The sequence below is a fragment of the Lates calcarifer genome, linkage group LG23 (genome assembly GCF_001640805.2).
Source record: "Lates calcarifer isolate ASB-BC8 linkage group LG23, TLL_Latcal_v3, whole genome shotgun sequence".
In the NCBI taxonomy this organism is placed as follows: Eukaryota; Metazoa; Chordata; class Actinopteri; family Centropomidae; genus Lates; species Lates calcarifer.
The window spans coordinates 17,208,889-17,233,335 of NC_066855.1; the positions used below are offsets into that span (position 1 = coordinate 17,208,889).

The following is a 24,447-nucleotide window of genomic DNA, read 5'->3' on the forward strand; positions in this document are numbered from 1 at the left end:
GAGCGTAATGTATGTAGATTCACGAGTGTTTACTGCCCTCCTGTGGCCACAGGAGGAACTGCAGAAACATTTGTCAATTTAGCGTCAACAATGGCATACCATGCTACGACTTCCGGTAAACAATTTATAAAATAATTCAGTGACAAAACGGAAGTTATTAGAAACAGTATTAGTACAATAACATTATTATTTGTAAGAATTACTATTTGTAAGAATGGCCACAAAATATTTTATATTTATTTTCATAAAATATTGAAAACTCAACAAACATTGTGAACAAAGTCATATATATATATATATATATATATATATATATATATATATATATATATATATATATATGTTATGGGAGGATTGTTGTGAAAGAAAGACAGGGAGGAATAATGAAAACAAGGTCAGTCAGAAGGACGGAGAGTGATGGGAATACAAAGAGAATAGATGAGTTTGACAAACTTCAGCAGACTCTGAGCTCGACCTCTGAATCTTTTTTGGTCACGATGCAAATCAGGGTTGTCCAAACTTTTCTTGCCAGGAACATGGGGAGAAAATGTGCTCCTGCTCCTCCTGAGCCTTTTAGTTTCACTGACTATATTAATGAGCAGCATTTAAGCACTTTGCACTATACACTTGAATTTTCAGTAAGATGATTGGATCACTGTTCAGTGTCACTCTCCAGGAATGGGAACAGATGATGTTGGATCTTGTGCTGAAGAATTACTGTCAGGGACAGGGTGGCTGATTCAGAGCTAAGAGATGGATAAGACTTAGGAACGACCCATGCAAAGCTTTTAGGCACTAATGGTAGTGAGGATGCTGTCCATGATTTCAATTCCATGATTGATTTTAATTAACCTCAATGTGAAGAGCAAAAAACCTAAATCAGATCAGTATTTCCTATGTTCCTATCTACTGCAGGACTCATTGTTCTTCTTGTCTCTGAGGATAGTTCTCCTGTGTTTGGACTCAGTGTTCTGATGAGAGTAAAAATATCCACAGTGCCTAAAACTTTTGCACAGTATTGTATCTCTGTTGTTAGACATCAGCTAAGTTTCCTAGCTAGTATGATCTCATTTTTTTTACACCATCAAACAAATGCTGACTGCTCACAGCATTCATGTGAGTTTTCATGCATATGTGGCACAATGTCTTTGTCTTACTGTTGCTCAGTTAATTCAAAAAGGTGTAGTTTGTGTACATTTATGTGTGTGACCGTAGCTGTGCATTTTATTTTCTGCCTGCAAACTCAGTTTTGCAAGACTGTTTAGATGGCCAATATGTCCGCCGATGATGGTGTGTGTGTGTGTGTGTGTGTGTGTGGTATGTAGCTTGTTTTCAGCTTCTTACAGTTGCATTTTGTTGTATTTTACTTATTCCAATCTTCATACTCATCATAAGTCACTTAAACCATCTCGCTACATTACCTACCTACCTGCATTTATAATGAATCTGTGATTTAACCAAACATGCTAAAATAAAGGGCATCTCACCACTTCTGTTTTCAGTATGTTCATCAAAAAACAGCAAAGCAATAATTTGGATTAACATTTATTCATGAAAAGGTCATGTAGAGACCGCAGAGTTCATTAATGACAAGTGTCCATCCAGACATGGGGGTGATGCAGGAGGAAAATACAGCACACAGCTAAACCACAGTCTTTAAAAAATAAAACCAGTGCACAGATAATCTTACAAAGATTGCATAATATAAAGAAAGGTTATAAAATTTCCCAGAAATAGTGCAATTTTACCACCACCAGGAAAATATAATGAAACCCGCTCCACTTTCAAAGCCAATCGCCTAAATGCTCCGCTTTCCACAGAGCCAAAGTATGTTTTGGTTTTCTTCTCGTGAAATAATTCTAACTGGATGTGATGCTTTTTGTTCTGGAAGCAGGGGGAAGAGAAGTGCAAAAGGCCAATGATTTTTGGATGGCTACACGTTACTGAAGCTGACAGACCCACAGAATGCACATGGATGTTGGGGAACGGCAAAATTTACAGAACGTGTGCTTCTGTGAGGACAAATCCTTCACTGCACTTGAGAAAACAAACATAAAATATACCTAGTGTATAAATGACATCACAAAGACCCATCCATCCTCGCCAGACACATCGAACATGATGCAAAGCCAGTGTCTTCATTTGTCCCCTATTGGAGGGAACAAGGCTACATGAGTGCAAAAAATGTCGACAGGATTTAAATTAAGTTTTCACATTTAAAAAGACATAATTTGCCCAACAAGGCATGGACAGAACCTCAAGCATAAGTCTATCTGATGTGTATGTGATGTAGTCTGTAGTGCATGTTTGGAAAGAAGATCTGCGTCAGACTCATTTTTTTCAAACACCTAACAAATCTTTCAAAACACAATTCTGATACTTTGTAAATCAGCTCTTAGTTAACTTCAGTGGATGATGGCATAGCAGGTAAAAACAACTAAATAAAACCCTTACAGAAAAATGGAAGCTACCGCACCCTGTGTAAGAATGGAATACCACCGCGACAAAATATCTGTGCCATGAATCTCATAGGCAGACACATGAGTTTGGGAGGGAAAATAAACTCATGCTGGATATTTTATTCAAATATTAATATCAAAAACTTTAGACCGTCTTTAAAATAAACTTAGCCTCTGCTCCACAACCGCTTTATCACAAGTAGATAAACCTCAAGGAAAACTCCAATGATCCTACAGAGGTGGGCCACACACCTGACAGCTAAATTAAAATCCAACCGCAACAAACACTTCCAGTGTTGAGTTTTTGTGGACTTCTGAGGCCAGAGTTTGTGTAGTTGCTGCACTGGGACATGTTAGCTTGTCAGCTGTTCTTGTCCTTTTGCCCACCCCCTTCACTCAGCAGTGGTAGACAAATATCATCCAACAAATCACATTATAACTCGTCTTTTCAACAAAGTGTCCTAAATTCCCTTTAACCAAATCATCCTCTCACCTGAATGTCATGAAAAAAATTACAATTTAACGGTTTGCTGATAGGTATTGCACCAACAACGCACCTGCGTGTACAAATACGAGATTATGCAGAAATAGCTGCAGCTACACACAGTATATACAACACAGTAAACACACACATACGCACGCGCACACACACCAAACAGGCTAGATAGTTGATAAAACACAGTTGCGTGATTAAAAGTGGCACCAAAGTGAAACAGATTGATGACAGGAGCTCCACAGAGCGTCGCTGCAGAGTTACGAACCCTCCTCTCACTGGAAGCCAAACATACATTCAAAATCTGTTATCAAAAGTCGTCATAAAACCTGGCTGAGAGATGCAGAACGTTTCAACAAGCCCCATCTGGATCTGAACCCAACCTCAAGCTTCACCTCTCCACGTCTGAGGTTGCTGGCCCTGGTTAACGTCTGACGAGGGCAGTGTGCTACATGTACTGGCGTGCATATTCTACACTACATTCCCAAGCTATGGGCGCTAGTTCAAAGCTAAACCTGTAGAGAGGAAGGCCACGGGGGCAAAAATCATCTATCCAAATCCATCCTCATCCCAACATCCATCTGCCACATTTCAAAAGTAATCAACCTCCACTTGAGTGTGCATGCACAAACACTCAGTCCTGGAGAACGTAGAGTTTCAGTGTGGGTCTGGACGTTAAGACATGCATGGTGGTGTAAAATGAGGAGAAAGGACTCTGTTCTTCAACCTCCAAAAAAAAAATACTTGTTTGTTAATTAGGGGGCTTTGTAAAGGTCTAAAGACTCTGTGGAGAACTGTAACATCTCTTCTCCAGTGAGTTAGCAAAGAGGCATTTAATCCACTGCCCCACAACAATCAACAATAGAACTATTATGCAAACTATTTATGCACATGCTACTGACACCAAAAAACAAAAGTACTTCTCAGTGTCAATGTGTGAGGAGGTGTGGTAGTGTGTGGTTCAGAGATGTGCTGCTTTGGTACAGTTGTGGATGGATCCCATTTCTGGTAGTGCTTAAAAACAGTTTCACAAACAACAGACAAAAACATCTGAAGAGACGAGCAAACACACTTACTGTAATGCCTCCCACAGAGGAGAACGGATGGAAAGGATTACAAAGCATAAATATTATATATTATATATATTTTTCCATTTACTCACTCCCTGTGAAGATAAAAAACACCATTAGAAAGAGGAGTAGGTGTCGCATCAGCGTGTCGAGAAAAACTGCAGGCCCCTCGGTCAGTGCGATTCAGAAAACACGGAGCACCAGTGGACGAGGGTTACACACATGCACTCCTCAGACCCACAGAAAGGAGCCGTAACAGCCCCGAGCCCAAATACACACACAGTCAGTCCCAGTGTATGTGAGCCCCCACCCGGGTCTGTCCCCGTCATTTAAGGGCGGTGGGCGTCGGTTTTGCGTGGAGCGGGGCAAAGTGCTGGCGTGAGCTCTCAGGCACTGAAGCCTGGCAGGTTGGGATTGGTCAGTCCTGGTCAGTCACCAGCCTGCTCCCTCTGAGGTGGAGTTCAAAGCTGGTGCACGATGCTGTCTGTGTTGTTGACCGAAACAGAGCCGTCCTGGCGCAGCCGCTGCCACTGGAAAGTCGTGCTGAGGGAGCCCACCTCATCCTCCTCGTTCTCCTGCTCCTTGGCAAACTCCATGAACACCTGGAGGACAAACAAACACGGGAGGGAGATGAGAGGTTTACATAAAGTGAAAGATACATATATTAATGACAATATTACTGGAGAAAGAAAAATATCAAGTCAATATGCTTTAGTGTATTGTCCCATCTAAGAGGTCAGTGAAACACTTACAGATATCATCAGGTAAAGAATGACCACATCCTTATACACCTTCCACTCACTCTAGATCAATTGATTTTCAAATTAATCAATAAATCGTTGGCCTATAAACTGCCACAAAATATTTAAAAAATCCCCACTATAATTCATGAGCACAATCCAAAAGCAAGGATGCTTAGCATTTTTCCTTCTAAATAATTAACCATCTGTGGTGCATATTGAGTCTGGCTTCTCTATTTGAAAGTGTATTTTTAAACCAAGACTGGTGATTCGTCCAGAGTGTTCCCCGCCTCCAGTGCAATATCAGCTGGGATTGGCTTCCCGCGACCCTTAAGGGAAAGAGGTATAGATAATGGATGGATGGGTTTTTTAACCACCTACCTGCTCTAAGGTCGACTGGGAGAAGTTGTACTCTTCAAAGTTGAAGATTTGCTTGGCTGAATATAAACACAGACAATGAGAAGATAAATTACACCAAATGAGTTGGCAGATATGTCCCAATTGGCTGAGGCGTGTGTGTGTGTGTGTGTGAGTGTGTGAGAGAGAGAGAGAGAGAGAGAGATCTGCAGTGACTCACCGCTCTCTAACTGTGCGAAAGACTTGGCCAGTGATTTGACATCCTCCATAGGGATCTTGTAAACCATCAGAGTAGCAAAGCTGCAAACAAATCATCAGCCAACAGAATTAGGCATGCACATGAACAACTAATTGCACATTTATATATATATACATATATATATATATATATATAATGCTGTTTCTAATCCAACACACAGTTCATAGGGAGTATAAATCCAGATTTAGGTCCAATGCACACACACAACCTTGACACAATTGGCTGGGTCTCACCTCTCCTGTCGGGCAGCATGAGGGAAGATTCGAAGGATCTCTTTGTGTAACAGCGCCACCTGCTGAAGCCCCGTCAGCTCCTCTCTGAGTTTCACCTCCAAACTGTAACCTCGGCCGTATTTCCCTTTTAAATGTTGGATAGAGCCAATACACCTGATGGAGAAAAACAAACAAAAGATTAACTGGATATTTTTCAGATAGATTTTCCATTCTGAGTGTCTCATCAAGAAGAAAGACAGGAAGAAAGATGTAAGTTCAAACCTCAGCTGGCCAGAAACCATGATAGCTACGCGGTCACAGACGGCCTCGGCCTCCTCCATGTAGTGTGTGGTGAGGATGGCTCCCCGCTGACGATTCTTGAAAGCAGCCCGTATAGCTCTCCTACACAAAAGGAGATAGCCATGTTCAACATATTAGAATCAAGACTACAGAAATATAAAGTTAAGAAGTTCTTACTGTCATATGAACATGGTCTCACCACATGCGCTGCTTAGACTTAGGGTCCATCCCTGAAGATGGCTCATCCAGCAAGACGATCTGAGGATTCCCGATCATACTCAAGGCAAAGCACAACTGGAGGCAAATAAGACATCAATGTAGTAAAAACAGTGTGTAAAAATTGATCAAATACAGAAAGATTTGACACATATTAAATGTGTTTCATCAGGGAAAAAAGTGTTGAGAGAAGACAAATTCCAAGGACAACTGAGTTTTCAAAAAATGTCAAAAATGAAGTGTCTCATAAGGTGTGAACATAGAGTCCCTTTAGTCACTAAGGCTGTAAAATACAACAAAATCAATGGGACTTCAAATTGAGGGATTGTAAATCCTCTGCTTATGTTTGTTAGGTGGGGAAAACTGGGACAAATGTCAGCTGAGCGAGTTAAAGTTATCTGTAGTTAAAACTGTGTACATGTTCTTACCTTCCTCTTGAGTCCTGCTGACAGGCTCTTGGCCTGCTTGTTTAAGTGGTCCTTCAGCTCCAGAGCATTCACCACTCTGACAACAACAGTTGACATGACAACTGTCAGCAGCTTTTACATGGATCTATTTGCTCTACTAACTGAATAAAAGGTATTTTTCATACTGTAAACACTCACATCAACTCTAGGCCTACTGCATAGCTTTACATGGTTGTTTAGTATAAAACAAATATCTGATTACGTCCCCAGGCACATCACCGACTAACTGTGTTAAATGAGTGGGATGATAAAATTCAGTAAATAAAGTTAGTATGACTCAAATTTAAAAAGGTAAAACAAAGTCCATCAGTATCCACCCAGTATCCAGTATCCATCAGTAGTGATTTGAAAAAGATATGATTATCTTATTGGAGAAGAAGACTGAAGACTGTAATCCCTAACGTAAATCATCTGCGTCTGCCTGTGGCACAGTACTCTGGTCCTATTATCAGCTTGGTCTGAAATGTTAAAACTGTTTCTATGAATGAGCTGGAGATCGTGACTTACCGTTTTATGATCCCTGGTACTTCGTGTCCTCTCAGCCCCTTTATGGCTGCGTAGATCTCCAGGTGCTCCTGCAGAGTGATCCTGGGCCACAGAGGGTTCACCTGTGGACAATAACCCACATGCTCCAGGGGGTTGTCCACAGGATTAAACTCTGTACTGTAGTCCCCCATTAGCACCTGGACAAAGGAAAACAGAACATTACTAATAAGTAGTGACATAGTCAACAGTTCAGTGACATGTTCTACATTCATCCATTAAGTTTATTTTTCCTTAGGCAAGTTGAGAGAAAACTGTATTTCTTTTTCAGGCATCAACACAATTCATGATCACATTACTATGTTTAACAGAAATTGCTTGTACAAATAGGCTGCAAAATGGCATTTATATATTTTCCACAAATTGCTTAACATCATTAAGTATAATCTGTACTGTACCTGGCCTGCAGTGGGATCAGTATCACCTGACAGCATATGCATGACGGTGCTCTTTCCTGCTCCATTGGGGCCCAACAGTCCAAGAACCTCACCTGAATAAACAGCAGGCATGTTGTGATATTATGGAATTGTGACTTTTTCCTGAAATTAAGATTATGGCTTAAACTTCCGCATGAATTTCTTAAAAACTCTTATACTGCTGTAAGGTTTAATACAGTAGTATAATAAGCATGCACTTCCCATACCTTTGCGTACACAAAAAGAGATGTTCTTCGTGGCCACTTTCCTCCTCTTGTTGAGAGAAAATCCTTCTCTTCTGCCCTTGTACTGCTTCCTCAGGTTACTCACCACCACGACTGGTTTCTAATAGACACACAGTGAGAGGGCCTAAAATTAACTTGTCTCCAGTGAATATCTTATGAAGACTCATGGGTGAAAATGTGCTATTAATAAAGGGAAATCATGCAAATTTATGTTAAAACTCACCATGTAAAATGTAAAACAGTCAAAAATTCTTAAGTACTACAGTCCAAAGCTGGATCATTGGCAGTGACAAATTTCAACAGCTCTTTATTTTCCTGTACCAAAAGATGAGATATTGACTCACCTCCTCACAAGACTGGCAGGTGAGAGCCTCTTTCACCCTGGCCTTCTCCATCTGTACATCCTCATCCTCGTTCAACCCTTCTTCTGGGTTCTTCTCAACTTTGGGCTTTGACTTGGATGAGATCCTGTGAAACGAATTAAGTTGCTATTGTAACAAATCTGGTTTTGTGTCGAGATGTCAAATGACTGAAGATGCAGAATTTTCCACTGAAATAATGAACTTGGACTAACGTGTTTTTCAATTCAGATTAAGAAGCTCACAGTGCTCCATTTAAAATACAAAGAAATAAACCTCAGTGTTTAAGATATAAATGTACTTAGGCTTCCTGTTATCTGAGCTATAACATGAAATTTAATCATCACCTGCAGAACTGATCATTTTTCATTGTCCTCCCTCCGTAATGGATCTCCAGCCAACGAAGCAGGAAAAGCAGCAGGATGCACTGGAGATAGGGCTGAGCGCAGAAAAAGACATGGGTTATGGCTGAACACACACTGCTACAGTCCACTTATGGATGTTTTGGCCAAATTATTTTCAATGAAATACATACAGCTACAACTGCAATAAGCAGGTTCTTCCACAAGAAATTCTCCTCATAGTGAGAGGGGAGGAAGGTCGCCTGTAAATGGTGGAAAAAAAAAAAAAAAAAGAAAAGAAAAGAAAAAAACCACAGTGAGTTGACACCTGCTTCTTCCATCAGCCATTGTCTAAAACTGTCTTGCCAAATTTACTTTAAATAATCTGAAATATATTGTATATAAAGGCAGACAGATAAACACTTTGAAAGAAATGACTGCTTGCCCTTATTGAGCTCCTACCTTGGTGATACAGTTGAGGCAGCCCATAAGAGGGTACAGAGGGTTGAAGAAACACAAGAGGTTGTGTAGGTTTCTGGTCAGTCCAGGGTTGTCATTCACAAATGACAGCTGAACCAGCGAGGCCGATACCACACACACCTGAGACATAAGTCATTCATTTAGTAATAAAGAACCTTTCCCATGACTTTAATAATGACCAACATCCACAAGTAGAATTACAGAATAAAACTGTGTTGGTGCCACAAGATAAGAATAAGAACTGTGTAATATGTATGCATGAGGCAACTTGTCTCACCATCATGGAGATGACAGAGAAGAAATCCCTGTTGCTCTGGACTCGGGCAAAGCCAAAGGAAAACACATAGGTGAAGAGGATCATAGCTGGACCGAAGCCAACAGTACATAAAACCTAGGAGAGAGGAGAAGTCATGAAGAGTGACTCAACTGTTTATATAAAATACTATATGCATTACAGCAGTATGGTATGTGTGCTTGTGAATCACAGTGTTTAAAGCAGCGGTACAGGACCACAGAGGTAAGGTTGCTGGAGGTGAGCAGGTTTCCAGTGTGGAAGGAGAAGAGGATGATGGTCATACAGGACAGGATGAGGTAGTAGAAGGGGATGTCCACCGCTGCCTGGCCACACCAGTAGGCCGATGGTACCAGACCAGAGATTCGCAGTGTAGAGCGACACTTGATCTGAAGAGGTAAAAACAAGAAAATGTAAAAGTCACACACATATATATGTATATGCAGCTTTATGCTAAGATGAAAAAATAAAAAAACAAATCAATTTTAAAAAAGTATCCTCTTTTTATTTTAGCAATTGGATTGGTTGCTCTTCTGAAAGTTTGTCTGGCCACCTCTACAAAGAGACTTAGTTGTTCTGAACTTCTTACTTTTAAGAATTATGGAGGCCACAATGCTCTTGGGAACCTCCAATTTGTAGCCTTCCCCAGGTCTGTGCTGCAAGACAATCCTGTTTCTGAGCTCTGCACAAAGTGCCTTTGACTTAGTGGCTTACTTTTTGCTCTCATATGCACTGTCAGCTGTGAGATCTTATATAGACAGGTCATCAGAAAAAACAACTGAATTTACCACATGTGGACTCCAATCAAAGTGTAGACACATCTCAAAGATGATCAAGAGAAATGGGAGGCACCTGAGCTAAATTTCAAGAGTCACAGTAAAGGGTCTGAATACTTATGTCCATGTGAGTTTTCCTTTTTAATAAATTTGCAAAAATGTATACAATTCTGTTTTGGCTTTGTCATTATGGAGTACTGGGTGTAGACTGATGAGGGATTTTCTTCTTTGACATAACATAACAAAATGTGAAAAAGATTGAAGGGGTCTGATAACTTTCCAAATACACATTACACTCAGAAATATTATCTGACATCAATCATGACTAATAATAATGATGATCATAATATTGCATGATTTCTAGCAGGATATGAGGTTACAGAAGTCAGGAGTAATAGGACACTGCTAAGTGTATCTACTATTTGCTCTATAATTGGGAATGAGCAGGTGCACTATTGGAACAACTCTAACTTTCCTGACTTGGGGACTCTGCTGAGCCAGCTGTCTACACCAGAAAGGGGGACAACAAAATTTACTTATGTGTCAACGTAGAACAGAAGAGGCTGGAGGCTTGGTGATGTAGTGACAACACAGCTCTGGGTCACTGAGTGGACATTAAATCAATTCAAGCCAATAGATTTGGACCATTCATTTCTGTATCTCCGACTGACTACAAAGCACTCTGAATGTCATCAGTGTGAAGCAGTTTAGGGTCATACACAGTTGGTTTGTGCTACACAGCTAAAATGACATCTTCCATAGTTTTTAAGTGGTCAAAAACACAAATTTGTAAGACAAACTTCAACAAAAAGCTGTGGGGGGTTATGGGTATGTTGTGCTTCGGAGTTATATACTAACATACATAACATCTAAGCACAACGTACCCATTTTGAGTCTGCCTTAAGACTTCAGTTACATGTTATTACTTCCTCTCTACTTCTCAAACTGTCCAGCAAAGCCAAAACGCCACAAACTTAATTGTTAAAAAGATGTAGCAGACTTTAAAATCTCCATGTTAACTGAAAACAGTGTTGTAGAACATTATGTAATATGCCATTATGTGTCCATGCTGTGGAGTGCAAATTAAAATGAATTATTATTCATAATTAATCATAATGACTTGGAGTAAGTGGTTACCTCTCTGTCTCGTGTGTGGTCCATTGCGAAATATGCAGGCATTCCAGCTGCTAGCATTCCCAGTATGATGGCCTCTATGTACACCAGGGCATAGGATGTAGCATCTGGGATTTGCTGAGGGATGTCACAGGAGGAAGGTTTAATATTTTCAAATGGCAGAGGGAAACAGGATAGATGAGATCTGTCACATTGGACTCGTAGCTCTGTTAAATACTTACATAATCAAATGGTTTGGTCCAGGTTCGGATATGTCCAGTACCATTTAGGCCTCTTAGAAGAGCGTTACTCAGTACATTGACAGCCATAGGCAAAGAGTGGACTGTGGTGCTGTTGAATGCAACACTGTATCTGAAACCCTGTGAACAGAAAGAAAATACATGGTTAATGAGTGTCACATGCTGGCAGGTGAACTCCACTTCATCTAAATAAAAGGCTCTCACTTAGAGAACTCAGAAGCCCTTGAGCAAAGAGCCCTTCATCTGGAACAAAACCATCACATGAACTGCAGTTGGAGGTGCAGCAGGAGAGGCGAGCCCACATCTGATGCTTTGCCTCCAGTCTCATCAAATATCTGGTATCAAAAATTTATTAAATCTATCCAACATTAAAGTGACCTTGCTGGATCCAGTTACGTTGATGGCGGCACTGTGGGGAGCGGCGGCCATGTAGTCACTGTGTTTCATCATCTCCACTTTGATGTCCTGAGACTCCAGGTTGTGGATAAAGTCAGAAATATCAGAGCCTGTTGGCACAAGAAAAAAAAAAAGCTAGCCCATGTAGAAAAAAACACTACACTATAAAGGAGTTCAAAAATGGAGAATGTAGCAAGAGAAGAGGGATATTCATCATCAAGGGGGAGAGTTACAGATGCATGCCTGGGACAGTTTTTATCGATTATGGTTTACTGTGTAACTTAATAGCTGTACAGCAGTCAGCACCCCATCACAATATTTACAGCAGCACTTTCTGAAAGAAAGAAGATCTGATGTCTTCCTGAGAGGACATTTAATAAAACCTGAGAGGAGAATTGGCAACTGTATATCATTTAATACATGGTGTAGGTTTCATATTTTCAGTATGCATCGTTCAATATACAGCCAGCCTCCTTGTTTCCTCCCAGGACACAAAACAAAGTTATCTTTTGGAAAATCTCCAGCAGACTCACCTGAGGAGTTCTGAACCAGAAGGCTAGTGGTGTATCTCCGGGGTGCCTGGTTCCTTTTGAGGAGGTAAATGGGCAGAAACTGACGGTCAGGTGAGTGAATCTGGATGTTCCCAGTGGCCAGTGACAGGACGAGCACTGCAGCAACAAACACCAGGAACAAAGCCAGGCTGCAAGAGAAGAGAGTAGATGATAAAAGACAAGACAAATGGAGAGGACAACGTCTCACACGTCGCACAGATACGGTACAATCTACCACAGAATTTAGACCTTTTAACCAACCCCTTTACACTCACGTGTAAACAAAGGCCTTCCTCTCTCTGCGCATGTTGAGCATGTGCAGCCAAGCCACAGTGCTGAACTGCTGTCGCCACAGAGCATGACCTGACACAACATCGGACTTGTTGTCTGAGAACGTGAGCAGCCGCTGGTCTGTATCATCCAGAGAGGCATTGTCACATTCATCCTCTGGCTGCTCCCGATTAAACACGCTGTAGTCTGGAGACGTCAAACACACAGACACACAAATACAGTCATTTGCTTGGATTAAGAATTTGTTCTTTTTCCCCCAATATAATACTGCTTTAGTAACACACTCACCTGCTTGGTCCACTTCAGCCTCCGCCTCCAAACGTAGAAAAACATCTTCCAGTGTTGTCATGGAAACCCCATAGTTGATAATTCCTAGATTAGGTTGACAGTCAAGCTCCGAGAACAAGCCTGTGAGACAAATTAATCATTACTTGCTGGTCCACTGCTGTTACAGTCAAAGCTGAGTCACTGATGAGTTGCAGTAATATTTTTAGCATTTGTCTGGATGGAGTTTGATACTAACTGACTGTGTTGACAGAGGGAGGCTGGAAACCATGTAAATGGACACTTGAACATTTGTGATAGCTGATCTTTAGTGTGTTCTCTTGACTTAAACTTGAAAAAAGAACTTTCAGATCTGGTTTCCGGTAAGTGTCAGTGCGACTAACTGACACAGATACTATTATTTTGACATATTTATATAATGTTATCTGACCTGCAAATGTGTCCATGCTCTCAAAAGGCAGAGTGAAAGTCAACTCTGCTTCGTGTTGCCGAGACAACTTTGCCTTGGGAACGTGCTGCTTGACCAATGATGTGATCTTTTCAGCTTCACATTGCTCATTAGTAGACATTCTGCAAGGGAGACAAAAAACATTAATCTAAAACTATATGTATACTATGAATTGAAGATCTATGGTTAAGACACAGATAGAACGTAGCCATGTCAAATTCTCAATAGATCATGAAAAACAACAAATAAATGAATCTAATTATTCTTTAAGTGAAGTATATTATCACATGCCAACAACTTATTTTTCTTTTCAGCATGATTTGTAGAAATCATGAGTACCATTAAATGGTTCACCAAAAAGGGCTACTAAGATTTCAAATATCCAAAGATGGGCCACTGCTCTGTGACAGCAAAACAGCTGTAACAATAAATTACATTAGGAAGTAAAAGCTTCTTGCCTGAGATGATATCCAACACCGCACTTGATCTTGAGATACAGTGAAGAGCCAACACATTTCAGTTGTCCTTGAGAGATCACAGCTTTGCGATCTGGAGAAAAGAAAAAAAAAATCAGTGTTTTATCATAATGACAACAAGCGCAGACTGTGTGATTCTGTAAATGCTGTTGGCAAGAAACAATTTCATGACACCTCTTCAAAGTGCAACTACAAGTAGTCAGAAGTCAGATGCTGACATGAATAATGTTGACTGTAAGAGTATAAAATGAGCTCTTTTGCAAATACAAAACTGGAGGACACTAAAGTAAAAATTAACATCTTGAGGTTGTTTATTCAAAATTGCTAAGAGCAAAATTCAAAAGTTCAGGACTGATGAAAGTTGATAAAACCTCAAATCTCTCATAGACTCATTCATTGTAAACAAACATTCTGCCTAAAAAACAAACATGTAATGCAAGTAAATGTTCTCTCTAATTAATTTAGACTTTTAAAACTGATAAAAGGTGGAGAGACAAAAAGCTAAATTTGACCCTTCCAATTTCCAAACTGGGATGACATCTGGCTAATAGTTCTGGTGCCTGTGGGTCTGTGTACGTTATGTGACAGAAATAGTTCATACCAGCGAGAATGTCAGCCTCATCCATGTAGTGTGTGCTGAGGACAGTGACTCTACCAGCTCTGCGGCTCTTCAGCAGCGACCAGACCTGGTGCCTGGAGCATGGGTCCATGCCTGCTGTGGGCTCGTCCAAGAGCAGGATCTGACACAAAGAAATGTGATGCAAATTGCTTAGAATGTGCTCAAACAGATGTTGATAGTATAACTGCTGGCAAAGCTACTGATAACTCCATTAATTTTAAAGACTTAGCAGTCTGAGACCAGTGTATAAACATAAACAAGTGAAAGAGTGCGATGCAACGAGCACTTGTCCATTTCAAGCTACAGGTACCTTGGGATCTCCTAGAATGGCAATGCCCACAGACAGCTTCCTCTTTTGGCCTCCACTCAGATTCTTGGCCTGAGCAGTCATAATCTTTTCCAAGTCCAGATCCTTCAGCACTTTGGTAACCTATCAAAGAGAAACAAATATACACCATGGACCAACAGCCTGACACACTGCATTTCTAGATAAGTCATCAGACTTTGGATTACTTATACTCATGTAATCAAATATTCTTAGACAAAATGTTTGACAAAAAAAGGCTTTGAAACAAAAGATGTTTGTGAAGCTGTGCACAGTCGCTGTAATAATGCTGCACAGTTAGAATGCAGAACAGAAAAAGAACATAATTGATGTTTTAATTATCCAAAATGTTGTTGATCATTTTTATCATCAGTATTTGAATGGGCTGAAACTGTCCAGTTTATTTGCAAGTGATTTTATTTACTTGTAATTATTGTTTCTAACACCATGTAAAAGTAACAAACATTCCATACCACACTACCTGACTTATATTACCTAGTAAAAGAAAGAGGCTCTGCCAGTGACAGGTCTCTCATCACATTACCTCTGCGTCAATGTCTGCTGGTGGGATCCCTTTGATGGCTGCAAATATCTTCAGGTGCTCCTCCACAGTCAGCACATCAAAGATTGATGTTGAACTGAGGACAGATTCCCACCAGCTGCTTCATCTCTGACCCATCTGCAATCTCAGCTACAGGGGAGCCATAGATGGTGGCTGAGCCATTGGTGGGTGGACAGATGCCACAAAGGATGTTCATGAGAGTGGACTTTCCAGCCCCGCTGTGTCCCAGCAGAGCCGTTATCTGGCCTTCATAAATGTCAAATGTTAAACCTGGGGAGTGGATGTAAAGAGAGAGAAAGATGGTATCATGAAATCAATTGGAAAATGTACATAAATATTAAAAAAAACAAAACACAGAGACTGAACAATATATTGTTTCAGCACTGACATTCAACTTATTGCATATGCAATAGGCTATAATGTAAAGAGATAAATTAGGTCACTAAAGAAACCATTTATCTGTTCAGTAAAAACCAAAAATTTGCACCCAAAGATTATTTTTTATATCTTAAGTTATAAAAAACCCTCTTAAGGGAAACTCTCTACTCCATTTTATAGCCTGTGATGAACCCATTATCCTCAGAGCAGATTTACCATGAAAGTATAACTGAGTGACAGATATTAAAGGCTGTGCAGATGAAATTATGTTATTAAGAGTTACCTTTAATAAAAATTTATAGCAAAAAACTACACACTAAATATGCAGTGTTATTTGCTTTCCATATTGTAACTGGAGACACTGTGAAGTCCAAATTGATTTGTACTGTGAGAACTAGAGCACATCACAACATCTGCTATTTGAGATGCCTTTGCCCTTAATTGAAACTAATGAAGTGTCCAGGACTCACCTCTCAGAGCCTCCACCATGTTGTCCTTCTCTTTATACACTTTCCGGATGTTGATTGATGCTGCCATAGATTGAGCAAGCGAGCAATGAAAAAAATATAAAAGAAATGTGAGAAGTGTAAACACAGCAGGAGTGTCAAAGTGAAGAGAAGCTCTCAGGTTACAAGCTGATCCCACAGGCTCTCTTCAGCCAGTGGAAGAGTGTTGCCTGGCACTGGACCAAGAATAAATCAGTCTGCATTTTCAGCTGAGCCTAACACTGATTTCCACTGGAAACTTTCAAAACCCACATTACTCTCCTCAGGCTTCAAAATCAAAGGGCTCATCCTCCAAATGCGTGTTTTACATATGGATGTTTTGTGCACAGCATGCTAAAAAGCATTATAATTAAAACACCCAAAGTGATGATGATGCTACACCACACATACGTTTTTGATAAAACTGTAACTGTAACCTATCCAGCAATGTACCAAGCTGCATTTCTAAGAGTTATTTATTGTTACAGACTATAAACATTCAACACAAAACAAAACTTTTATGCCAACTATACAAATTCAGATTTTTACCGAATGGCTTCTTTCCCTCTGAACTCAGGTGAAACAGGCTCGACGGACTCGTCCCCACCAGGAGTGCCGTTCACCTCTGTGTCATATACTGAGCTCACTTCAACGTAGTGCTTTGTGCGTTTGGACCAATAGGATGGTTTAAGAAAGTACACCAAGGACCTCCTCATTCCAAACTCACCTGCTATGTCAGACAAATTAAGTAAGCATTAAACATTATAATAATATTCAATGTCATCTCAAGATTAAACTAAAGCAATCCCACGGGGAAACTGATACTGACTAACAGTAACTGGTTGTAAATTGTATTGAGGTATACAGTCTCTGTACTTACCAGGCAGTACTTGGTCCAGGTAAACAGCCAACAAAAGGTAAAGGATGCAGTCCAGAACCAGCATGATCAGGGGCACGTAAAGAGGATGAGGGCCGTTGGCCAAGGAAGAAAACACAGCTCCATCTCCCTGAGCCTCCAGGTAAACCACCTAACACATGTGTATACACACACACACTTTTCAATCAAATCCCTACAGCCATGATTATATTTACCATTACTCCATGGCTCCTAATACGTTATTCCTTATGTTTAAGCAAACATGCATGTGGAGCCTGGTGACTGCAAAAGGTGCATGGGAGGGAAATAATACCAATAAGCCGAAACTCATTATATTGCAGGGAGAACTTTCCTGGCTAGTGAGGCATTTCATTAACAGCATGTTCTTTAAGGTGACTAATAGAGCATGGTGTGTAGGTGTGTTTGTATTACCTGTGCAATCCCAATTGAGAAGGCGCTGGGAGAGAGCAGGCAGAGGACCCAGACCAACGGTTGTGGGAAGTCTTTCATCAGCACGGTGAAAAGCGACAGGCAGCCAAACACCACTGTCAACATGGAGCCCACTGTGCTGGCAAACTTGGGCTTCTTAAATAACGGAGTCAGCATGAAGGAGAAAAAGATCTGTGGAACGGAACAGAGAAAGAAGAATAAAGAATGAGCAGCAGAGAGATCTAGGGTGAGAAGATTTCATGACTCCCACTATGAATGCTGTTGTACTTTGAGAGCACTGACAGATCAAAATAAATAACGCAGTTATTAAACCTACCTGCCACTGTAAAATACTGTTTAAATTACTTGCTTAGAGATTTCATTTCCAAATTTTTCCATTACATTGTTTACATGTTGGGAGGAAATTACCTTCCAAGTAGAGCAACAATTTAAAAAATGTCATGTTTGCAATGCTGCCCTATTATTTTGCAACAGGTAATTTCTTTTTTAAAATCCTCTATTAATATATCATTAATATTAAGATTAATATTAACTGACATAACCAAGAAGCCAATGATTTGCATAGATCAATCAAAGAAACAGCCTGTGCCTTTTCCTTACTTTTTATATTCCACTCAGTAGTTACAGAGAAAACTGTGCACAGTTAGGTTTGTGGATTATCCAAATTAACAGGTACATGGTTTTTGGTATGACATATTGATGCTGACAAGTTTTCACAGCTCTTAGAGCTCAAACAAAATTCTACTGACCTCCACTATTCTGGGGTAAAGGCAGAAATCTCAGATGCATATATATCACAACCTGGACAAATAAAACCAAAACTATCTGCCTGAGCTAGATACCACTAGAGGTCAATAAAAAGATACTAAGGTAATTTATATGAAGTGACCATTTAAACAAAGAATCACAAATGTACAGATTTTTATATATTTATATTATATTATATTGTATTATATTACATTTATACTCACAGATGATATTCCATAGAGGAAGATGAGGAAGAAAATGACAAAGAAGTCACTGTTAGGGAACAGCGCCGTGTACGTAGCAATGATGGACATCAGGATGGACATTGTGGTCACCAGAGCAGCATACAGAAGGCCCCATGACAGCCTGTCGATACAATATAAAAACGTCAATCACATGAGCAAAGAAAGCAGGTTCTAACAGATTATTTTCAGGCATATGCAAGTTTCTGAAACTACAGTGACTGGCTCTTCTTTTATACCAGAAGGCAGTGTCATAGAGTCCCATCATGGTCATGGTGTCTTTCAGACGGTGTTCCTTCTCAGCTGCCACATTGACAATGAGGAAGGTGACGAAGGGTGTAAAGGCCAGGACCAGGTATATGGAGATGAGGGCGTGGGGGAATTTCTGCACCTCCACAGAACCTGGCTGACCCATCATTACAACCTTAAGGTCCATCTCACTCCAAACTGAGCGCTTCGTCTGCATCTGTACACAAAAACCAGATGATCACCAGGTCACACTAGCACTACATCTTCAGTAAAAATATCACATTCACTTTCAATACCTTTCTGTGTAGGAAGTTATCGTCCCATAAAAATCAGTCTACTGAAAATATAGATCTTACTCTTCAAATTAGCATTGTAGACTTCAAATCCTAAAAATCAACACTAAATTTTCCATTTTGTACAATAAGTGATTCCGAACAACAAACACAGTGCATGTTAGTTCACTCTTGAGAGTCAAATGGGTTAATTCTAGAGAACATTGTACAAGTTTGTTGGCTTTTTCACCTGGATGATGGCTGCATCGATCAGAGACTGGAGACGAATGAAACCAGAGTACCAGTAATTAGCTGCTCTGCAGTTCACCGGAGCTGGTAAAACAGTTGGCTAGAATAGGAGAAAAACACAATGACAACGACATAAAGTCTATATCTATTGTAACTTTGTCTCCCTCTTTACATTCCATTAAAAGTAAGATGGAATAATTGATTTTTTTCAATATTTTGTTGTATTCCATCTCACTCAGATGTAAAATTCAACACACACAGCTTATTCCCAAACCCCCCACTCACTAACATCTGATTTAGATATTATTCCTTACAGATACTCTCAGGAAGGATCAGTATCAGTGAAAGGCCACCACCAGGATTTTCCACAGATTAACATCAAGAGTTTTAAGTCTGGACTTTGGATTAGCCACATAAGAACATTCACAGACTTCTCTTGTAAAAACCCTCCAGTATTGTCAAGATTGTGTACTTCTGTTTGTTTTTGCTGAAAGTTGAAAATCTGACCCAACTTGAGATTGTGCAAGCTGTGGAGCTGTTTTCCTCCTTTTATTCAGGAGAACTGCCTTCGTTATCAAAGGCTTGATTAATGGAGTGCTGCAGAGAGGGTTTTTTTCTGGCAGGTTTATCCATCTCTATAGAGATCTCTGAAGCTGCTGTTTGAAAAAGGTCTTTCAAGTTTAATTACTAAAGGATGACAAGATCCAATGTCCATGGCACCAAACTTTATCATACAGTAAATCAATAACTAACTAATTTTTTATGGAGTCTTTATACCAAAATGTCAATCTAGGCAGTATGCAGTATATATTAAGGTTAACAAAATTCTTCTGAGTTAATAATAATACATTTGTAAAATGTTCTAAAAATTGGGTTTTGCTTTGTCATCATGGAGTATACTGCCTGTAGACTGGTGGCAAAAAAGAGACTAAACCCAACTCAAATTAAAAATGTGGGGGGTGGAGAAGGATTGAAAACCTTTCACAGAGAAATTTAAACATATAAAAGAGAGAACATAAAACAACTAATTACAGTAAGAAGAAAGAAAGTCACATCAGATTTTACCAATAGATTCTGTGTAATCGCTGGGCAGGGGCAGCTGGTTGTATGGGAAGCGTAGTCTGTATGATGTGGCAGAGCTGTCCATGAAGACAACACCCACATAGCTGGAAGGCTCATACAGGCTGGCGTTCTCCAGGTCCTCTTCACTGGCAAACATCTCCAAACGATCCTGCATGTCTAAAAAAACACAACAAAGTGGATAAAAGTGCCATAAACCAAGCATGCTTACTGCCCCATTAACTTGTACTATGCCTTTGTCTATCCTCTGCTCAAGGCTAATTGATACAGATCAAGAATTATAAGGAAACACAGGGTTGTCTTGTACTGTGGGTGTGAATTTAAAGTATAAGGTTTCAGTCACTTACGCATCTCCTGGGCCACCTCTTCCATGATGTGGTTGGTGATGTTAGTGATTGGTGTGTAGCCCAGGCCCTTGAAGAAGTGTTCATCCCGCTCCAGCTCCATAGTGCTGATGCCTCCATAGTAAACATGAGGATTGAGGGTACTGATGAGTATCAGGAGACCCAACAGTAGCAGAGGTAAGATCAATTCCTGTACAGACACATGAAAGGAACAACTGGTGAGAAAACCACACGATTTTCCATAGTTCATCCATGAAAGAAAATTCTACTCTAGGTTAGTCCAACACACCCTGAAAAAAAAAAATCTTCAAACTATCACTTTTCCATTTATCCTCTGCTACTTATTCAGGTGAGCAGTCTTTAGACCTCACCTACAACAGCACAAATACTTCTTTTTATCTCCTAGTGATGAAGTAATACTGCCTGCCCTCAGGGGCTCTAACTGGTAGATCAACCTCATGACATATGACAAGAACCATTTTTCTTCCTTTTTCAACCCATAAACATGTTACAGCTTGACCTTGAGCAACACAGTAAATTGAAACAGGAAATGGACAGCCACTGGCAAATCAAGAGCTCATCTGAGGGTTTAGAACTTGACTGTGTACTGCAAAAGATGATCTAGGCCTCCAGTGGTCTGGTTCACCTGGAGTTATCAGTATACACAAAACAAAATCTCATTTAGTAAACACTCTGTCCTCTAAAACAAATCAGGTTTTCCTGTCAAGCAGGAAAGCTGAGATGTCAAGAAAATGGTTACACAGGGTTTAAGCAGCCAGTGACAAACAGTTGGTAATCTGGTATGAAGTTAACAAGGGTTGTTCTTAACACTACAGCCCAGAAAACCCCTGGACTTTCCTAACTGCTGTTAAGGAAGCTGCAGGAGGTCCCTCAGTGTTATTACTTGAAAGAGGTTGATACACAGGGACATTTAAAATACATGAGTGCAACTTAAAGCCAAATGAAAAATGCATGGACCTCAGAAGAATTTGAAAGGGAAAAGAGGCACAAGCCATCTTGTTTATTTGACTCTGAAATGAATTTTTATATTAAATTAATTAATTAAGTTGTACTTCACCAAAGGCAAAGGGTTTGGGTGTTGTTTGTTTTTTTGTTGCACTGGCAACCACAAGTTCACTGACAACACACAGGCATGGCAATAGTACCATATTATAAGGCCTATTAACTGTGACTGAGGTTTTCTTGGAATAACCACAGAGAGAGCTTTCTCAGAGAGCGCTCCAGACAGAATATGATCTGAGAAGGTGTGTGGAGTGTGAGGTCATGGCATACCACTGGAAAAGGAAAACATTAAAGACACTGACTTAGTTGTCAGAGTTATGGCTTTAACTGAGAGGGATAAAACACTCAAATAATCTAAAAAGAATAAAAAAAATAACCATGGAAAATGGTGAATATCCTGTATAAATGCAAGCCAGTAACAAAGAATGAAATTTAGTCAAAATGAATCTACACAGTACACAGGTTTTAGGTTGTATAAATTGCCCAGATTAGGTTCTCCATTTTACAATTGCTCAAGCTGTTATCCACACATGCCTTCTTCTTTCTGCACTTACTTTACTCAATGTACATTACTGCTCTATATTTCAAACAAATGACTGACTTCGCAGACAAGCTGCAGGATATGAAAACAACTGACAAACACAGCATCAGAACAGTCAGTCTGCTGAAAACCAAGCACCTGAAGACTCTGTTGTTTGGTCCTCCATTTGATAAGCAGATTCTTGTAGAGAAGACTTCTTGTTTGGTGCCAGACTCCAGCATCTCTTCTACGCATGGGCTGCATGCTTCCAGCATGCCTCATCTGGATGACGTACGGACGAGAAGTCTCCCTAATGCTGGCCTCAGCTGTAAGTCAAAGAAATATGGAAAAAAAAGAAAAAAGTAAAACTTCCACCCTAAACATTACTTGATATTTACAGTAGAGCTTAAATGAGTGTCAATTAATTGCTAGGCCAATCTCCTGAAAATGAATCTGCAATTAGGTAACTGATGAATCATTGCAGTCATTTTCAATCTGCACCACTAAAATTTGATATCATATCTGTAAGTGAACTGATTACTGTGGGCCTCTCTACTGAACAAATAAAATCAACCAATGTGAACATATCAATTTGGGCTGTGAAAAATTATGACTGTCGCTTTCCACTGTTTTAGGATATTTTCTCCATTACCAGGAGATTAATGGATAACGACAACGCCAGTTAGCTGCAGTCCGCTACAAACGGAAATACCTTAATTTTTGCTTTAATCGGTTTTCTATAGCAATGTAAATATTGATCAGAGTGATATATTGGTGAGTGTAAACAATATAAACAAGCGCTCAGTACATTTCCTTGAAAGCATTGCTGTATAGTGTGCATTTCTCACTAGGAAAGATCATGTAATCAGACCCTAACCCTGTAGTGAATACAATGGGTTCCGTTCTTTTTTTCTTTTTTTTGCATTTTCAGGATAAACTGGATGTAACACCAGCTGTAGAACTACCTCTCTAAGAGAGAAAGCAAGCTATAGCTTTTCCCATGCGCCTTAGTGAGTCATCCACTGCTTCAGAGCAGTTCACACTGATGTGATGCTGTGCTCGCAGTGTTGACAACTGCACAACCACCATGTTCGTTAAGTGGCTTTTAATGAAACGTACCGCAAATGAAACCCTACGCACCTGTCAAATCAGCGGTTGGCTGGTTATTGTGAATAGCTAGCCGAGGTTAGCCTGCAAACTAACGCTAACCCGCTATGGGGTATGTTGACGTGGCTGACAAATTGTACGTTTAAATTCGAGAGGTACTGTCCCCGTCGCTTTGTTCTGATGCGGACTGGAAACTGGAAAGGGTGTACCCAGCTACAAACGTGAGGCTGCATGCAGAATGAACCGCCAGAAATTAGAAATTTGTTTCTCATGAGCTAACGCGCTGTGTGCCAGCCCCAGTGTGTGTGCGCACAGGGAACCGTGCTAGCAAGCTACAGGAACACAGCAGTAAAATACATAATGCACTGAAAAGCAAACATTTAACATACTCACGTATGAAATACATTAAGGCATATCCTTCCTCAACTTGTGATTCAACGGCGTTACATTACAGGTGTTATTTTATGTCAAGTTAACCTCCCGAAATGAGCTCCTTGTTTTTTCAGTCGCTACTTCTTCCTGTCAAATACATCGCAGAATACCAGCAAGACCCCAGAAAACGTGACGTCGACCAATCAGATCAGCTCTACGTGTAAATGACAACGGTTTGCACTAATCACAGAGAGGCCAAGTGGCTTTTATTTTCATATCACAAACAGACCATATCAATATATAAACTGAAAAAATATCAATTATTTTGGTGTGTTTTCACCTATAATTCGATCGATTGAATAAAGAACACAATCAAAATAATGATAATAAAAAATAAATAAATCATCATACAGGACACGGGCCTATCGAAAGCTGGAAATGCAGACAAAATCCCAATATGCAAATGAGTCATGTTTGAAAAGTAACAGGTGAGGTAAAATGAGGTCAACTTCTCAGTCTTAATCTTTTTAAATCTCATCTCTGTAGTCAAACTGTGTTAAAACCCACAGACCTAATTTCTCAAATTGTTATAATCCCAAACTCTCCAAGGATACCTAAATATACTTAATTTTGAAGAAATTAATATGATATTCAAGTACCTTGATTGTGTACCTGACAGAACAGGTGCTGTTTCAAATGCA

General features: G+C 40.0%; 1 protein-coding gene across 1 annotated transcript; it reads right to left on the reverse strand.

Moving 5' to 3' along the window:
* Positions 1 to 1,532: 1,532 nt before the first annotated feature.
* abca5 (ATP-binding cassette, sub-family A (ABC1), member 5) lies at positions 1,533 to 23,928 on the reverse strand. Its single transcript, XM_018666616.2, is given in 40 exon segments — positions 1,533 to 4,624; positions 5,144 to 5,199; positions 5,340 to 5,419; positions 5,612 to 5,764; positions 5,873 to 5,992; positions 6,090 to 6,184; positions 6,535 to 6,610; positions 7,081 to 7,256; positions 7,515 to 7,606; positions 7,760 to 7,877; positions 8,122 to 8,245; positions 8,484 to 8,575; positions 8,672 to 8,740; positions 8,940 to 9,077; positions 9,235 to 9,348; positions 9,468 to 9,638; positions 11,163 to 11,276; positions 11,381 to 11,518; positions 11,777 to 11,904; positions 12,328 to 12,494; positions 12,621 to 12,822; positions 12,925 to 13,044; positions 13,352 to 13,491; positions 13,828 to 13,918; positions 14,447 to 14,585; positions 14,775 to 14,894; positions 15,334 to 15,417; positions 15,419 to 15,621; positions 16,200 to 16,258; positions 16,764 to 16,941; positions 17,095 to 17,242; positions 17,524 to 17,712; positions 18,513 to 18,654; positions 18,770 to 18,996; positions 19,302 to 19,379; positions 19,381 to 19,400; positions 20,366 to 20,539; positions 20,728 to 20,914; positions 22,427 to 22,593; positions 23,768 to 23,928. Coding segments are annotated over 40 exon segments (5,043 nt in total). The 5' UTR covers positions 23,781 to 23,928; the 3' UTR covers positions 1,533 to 4,483.
* Positions 23,929 to 24,447: the final 519 nt, after the last annotated feature.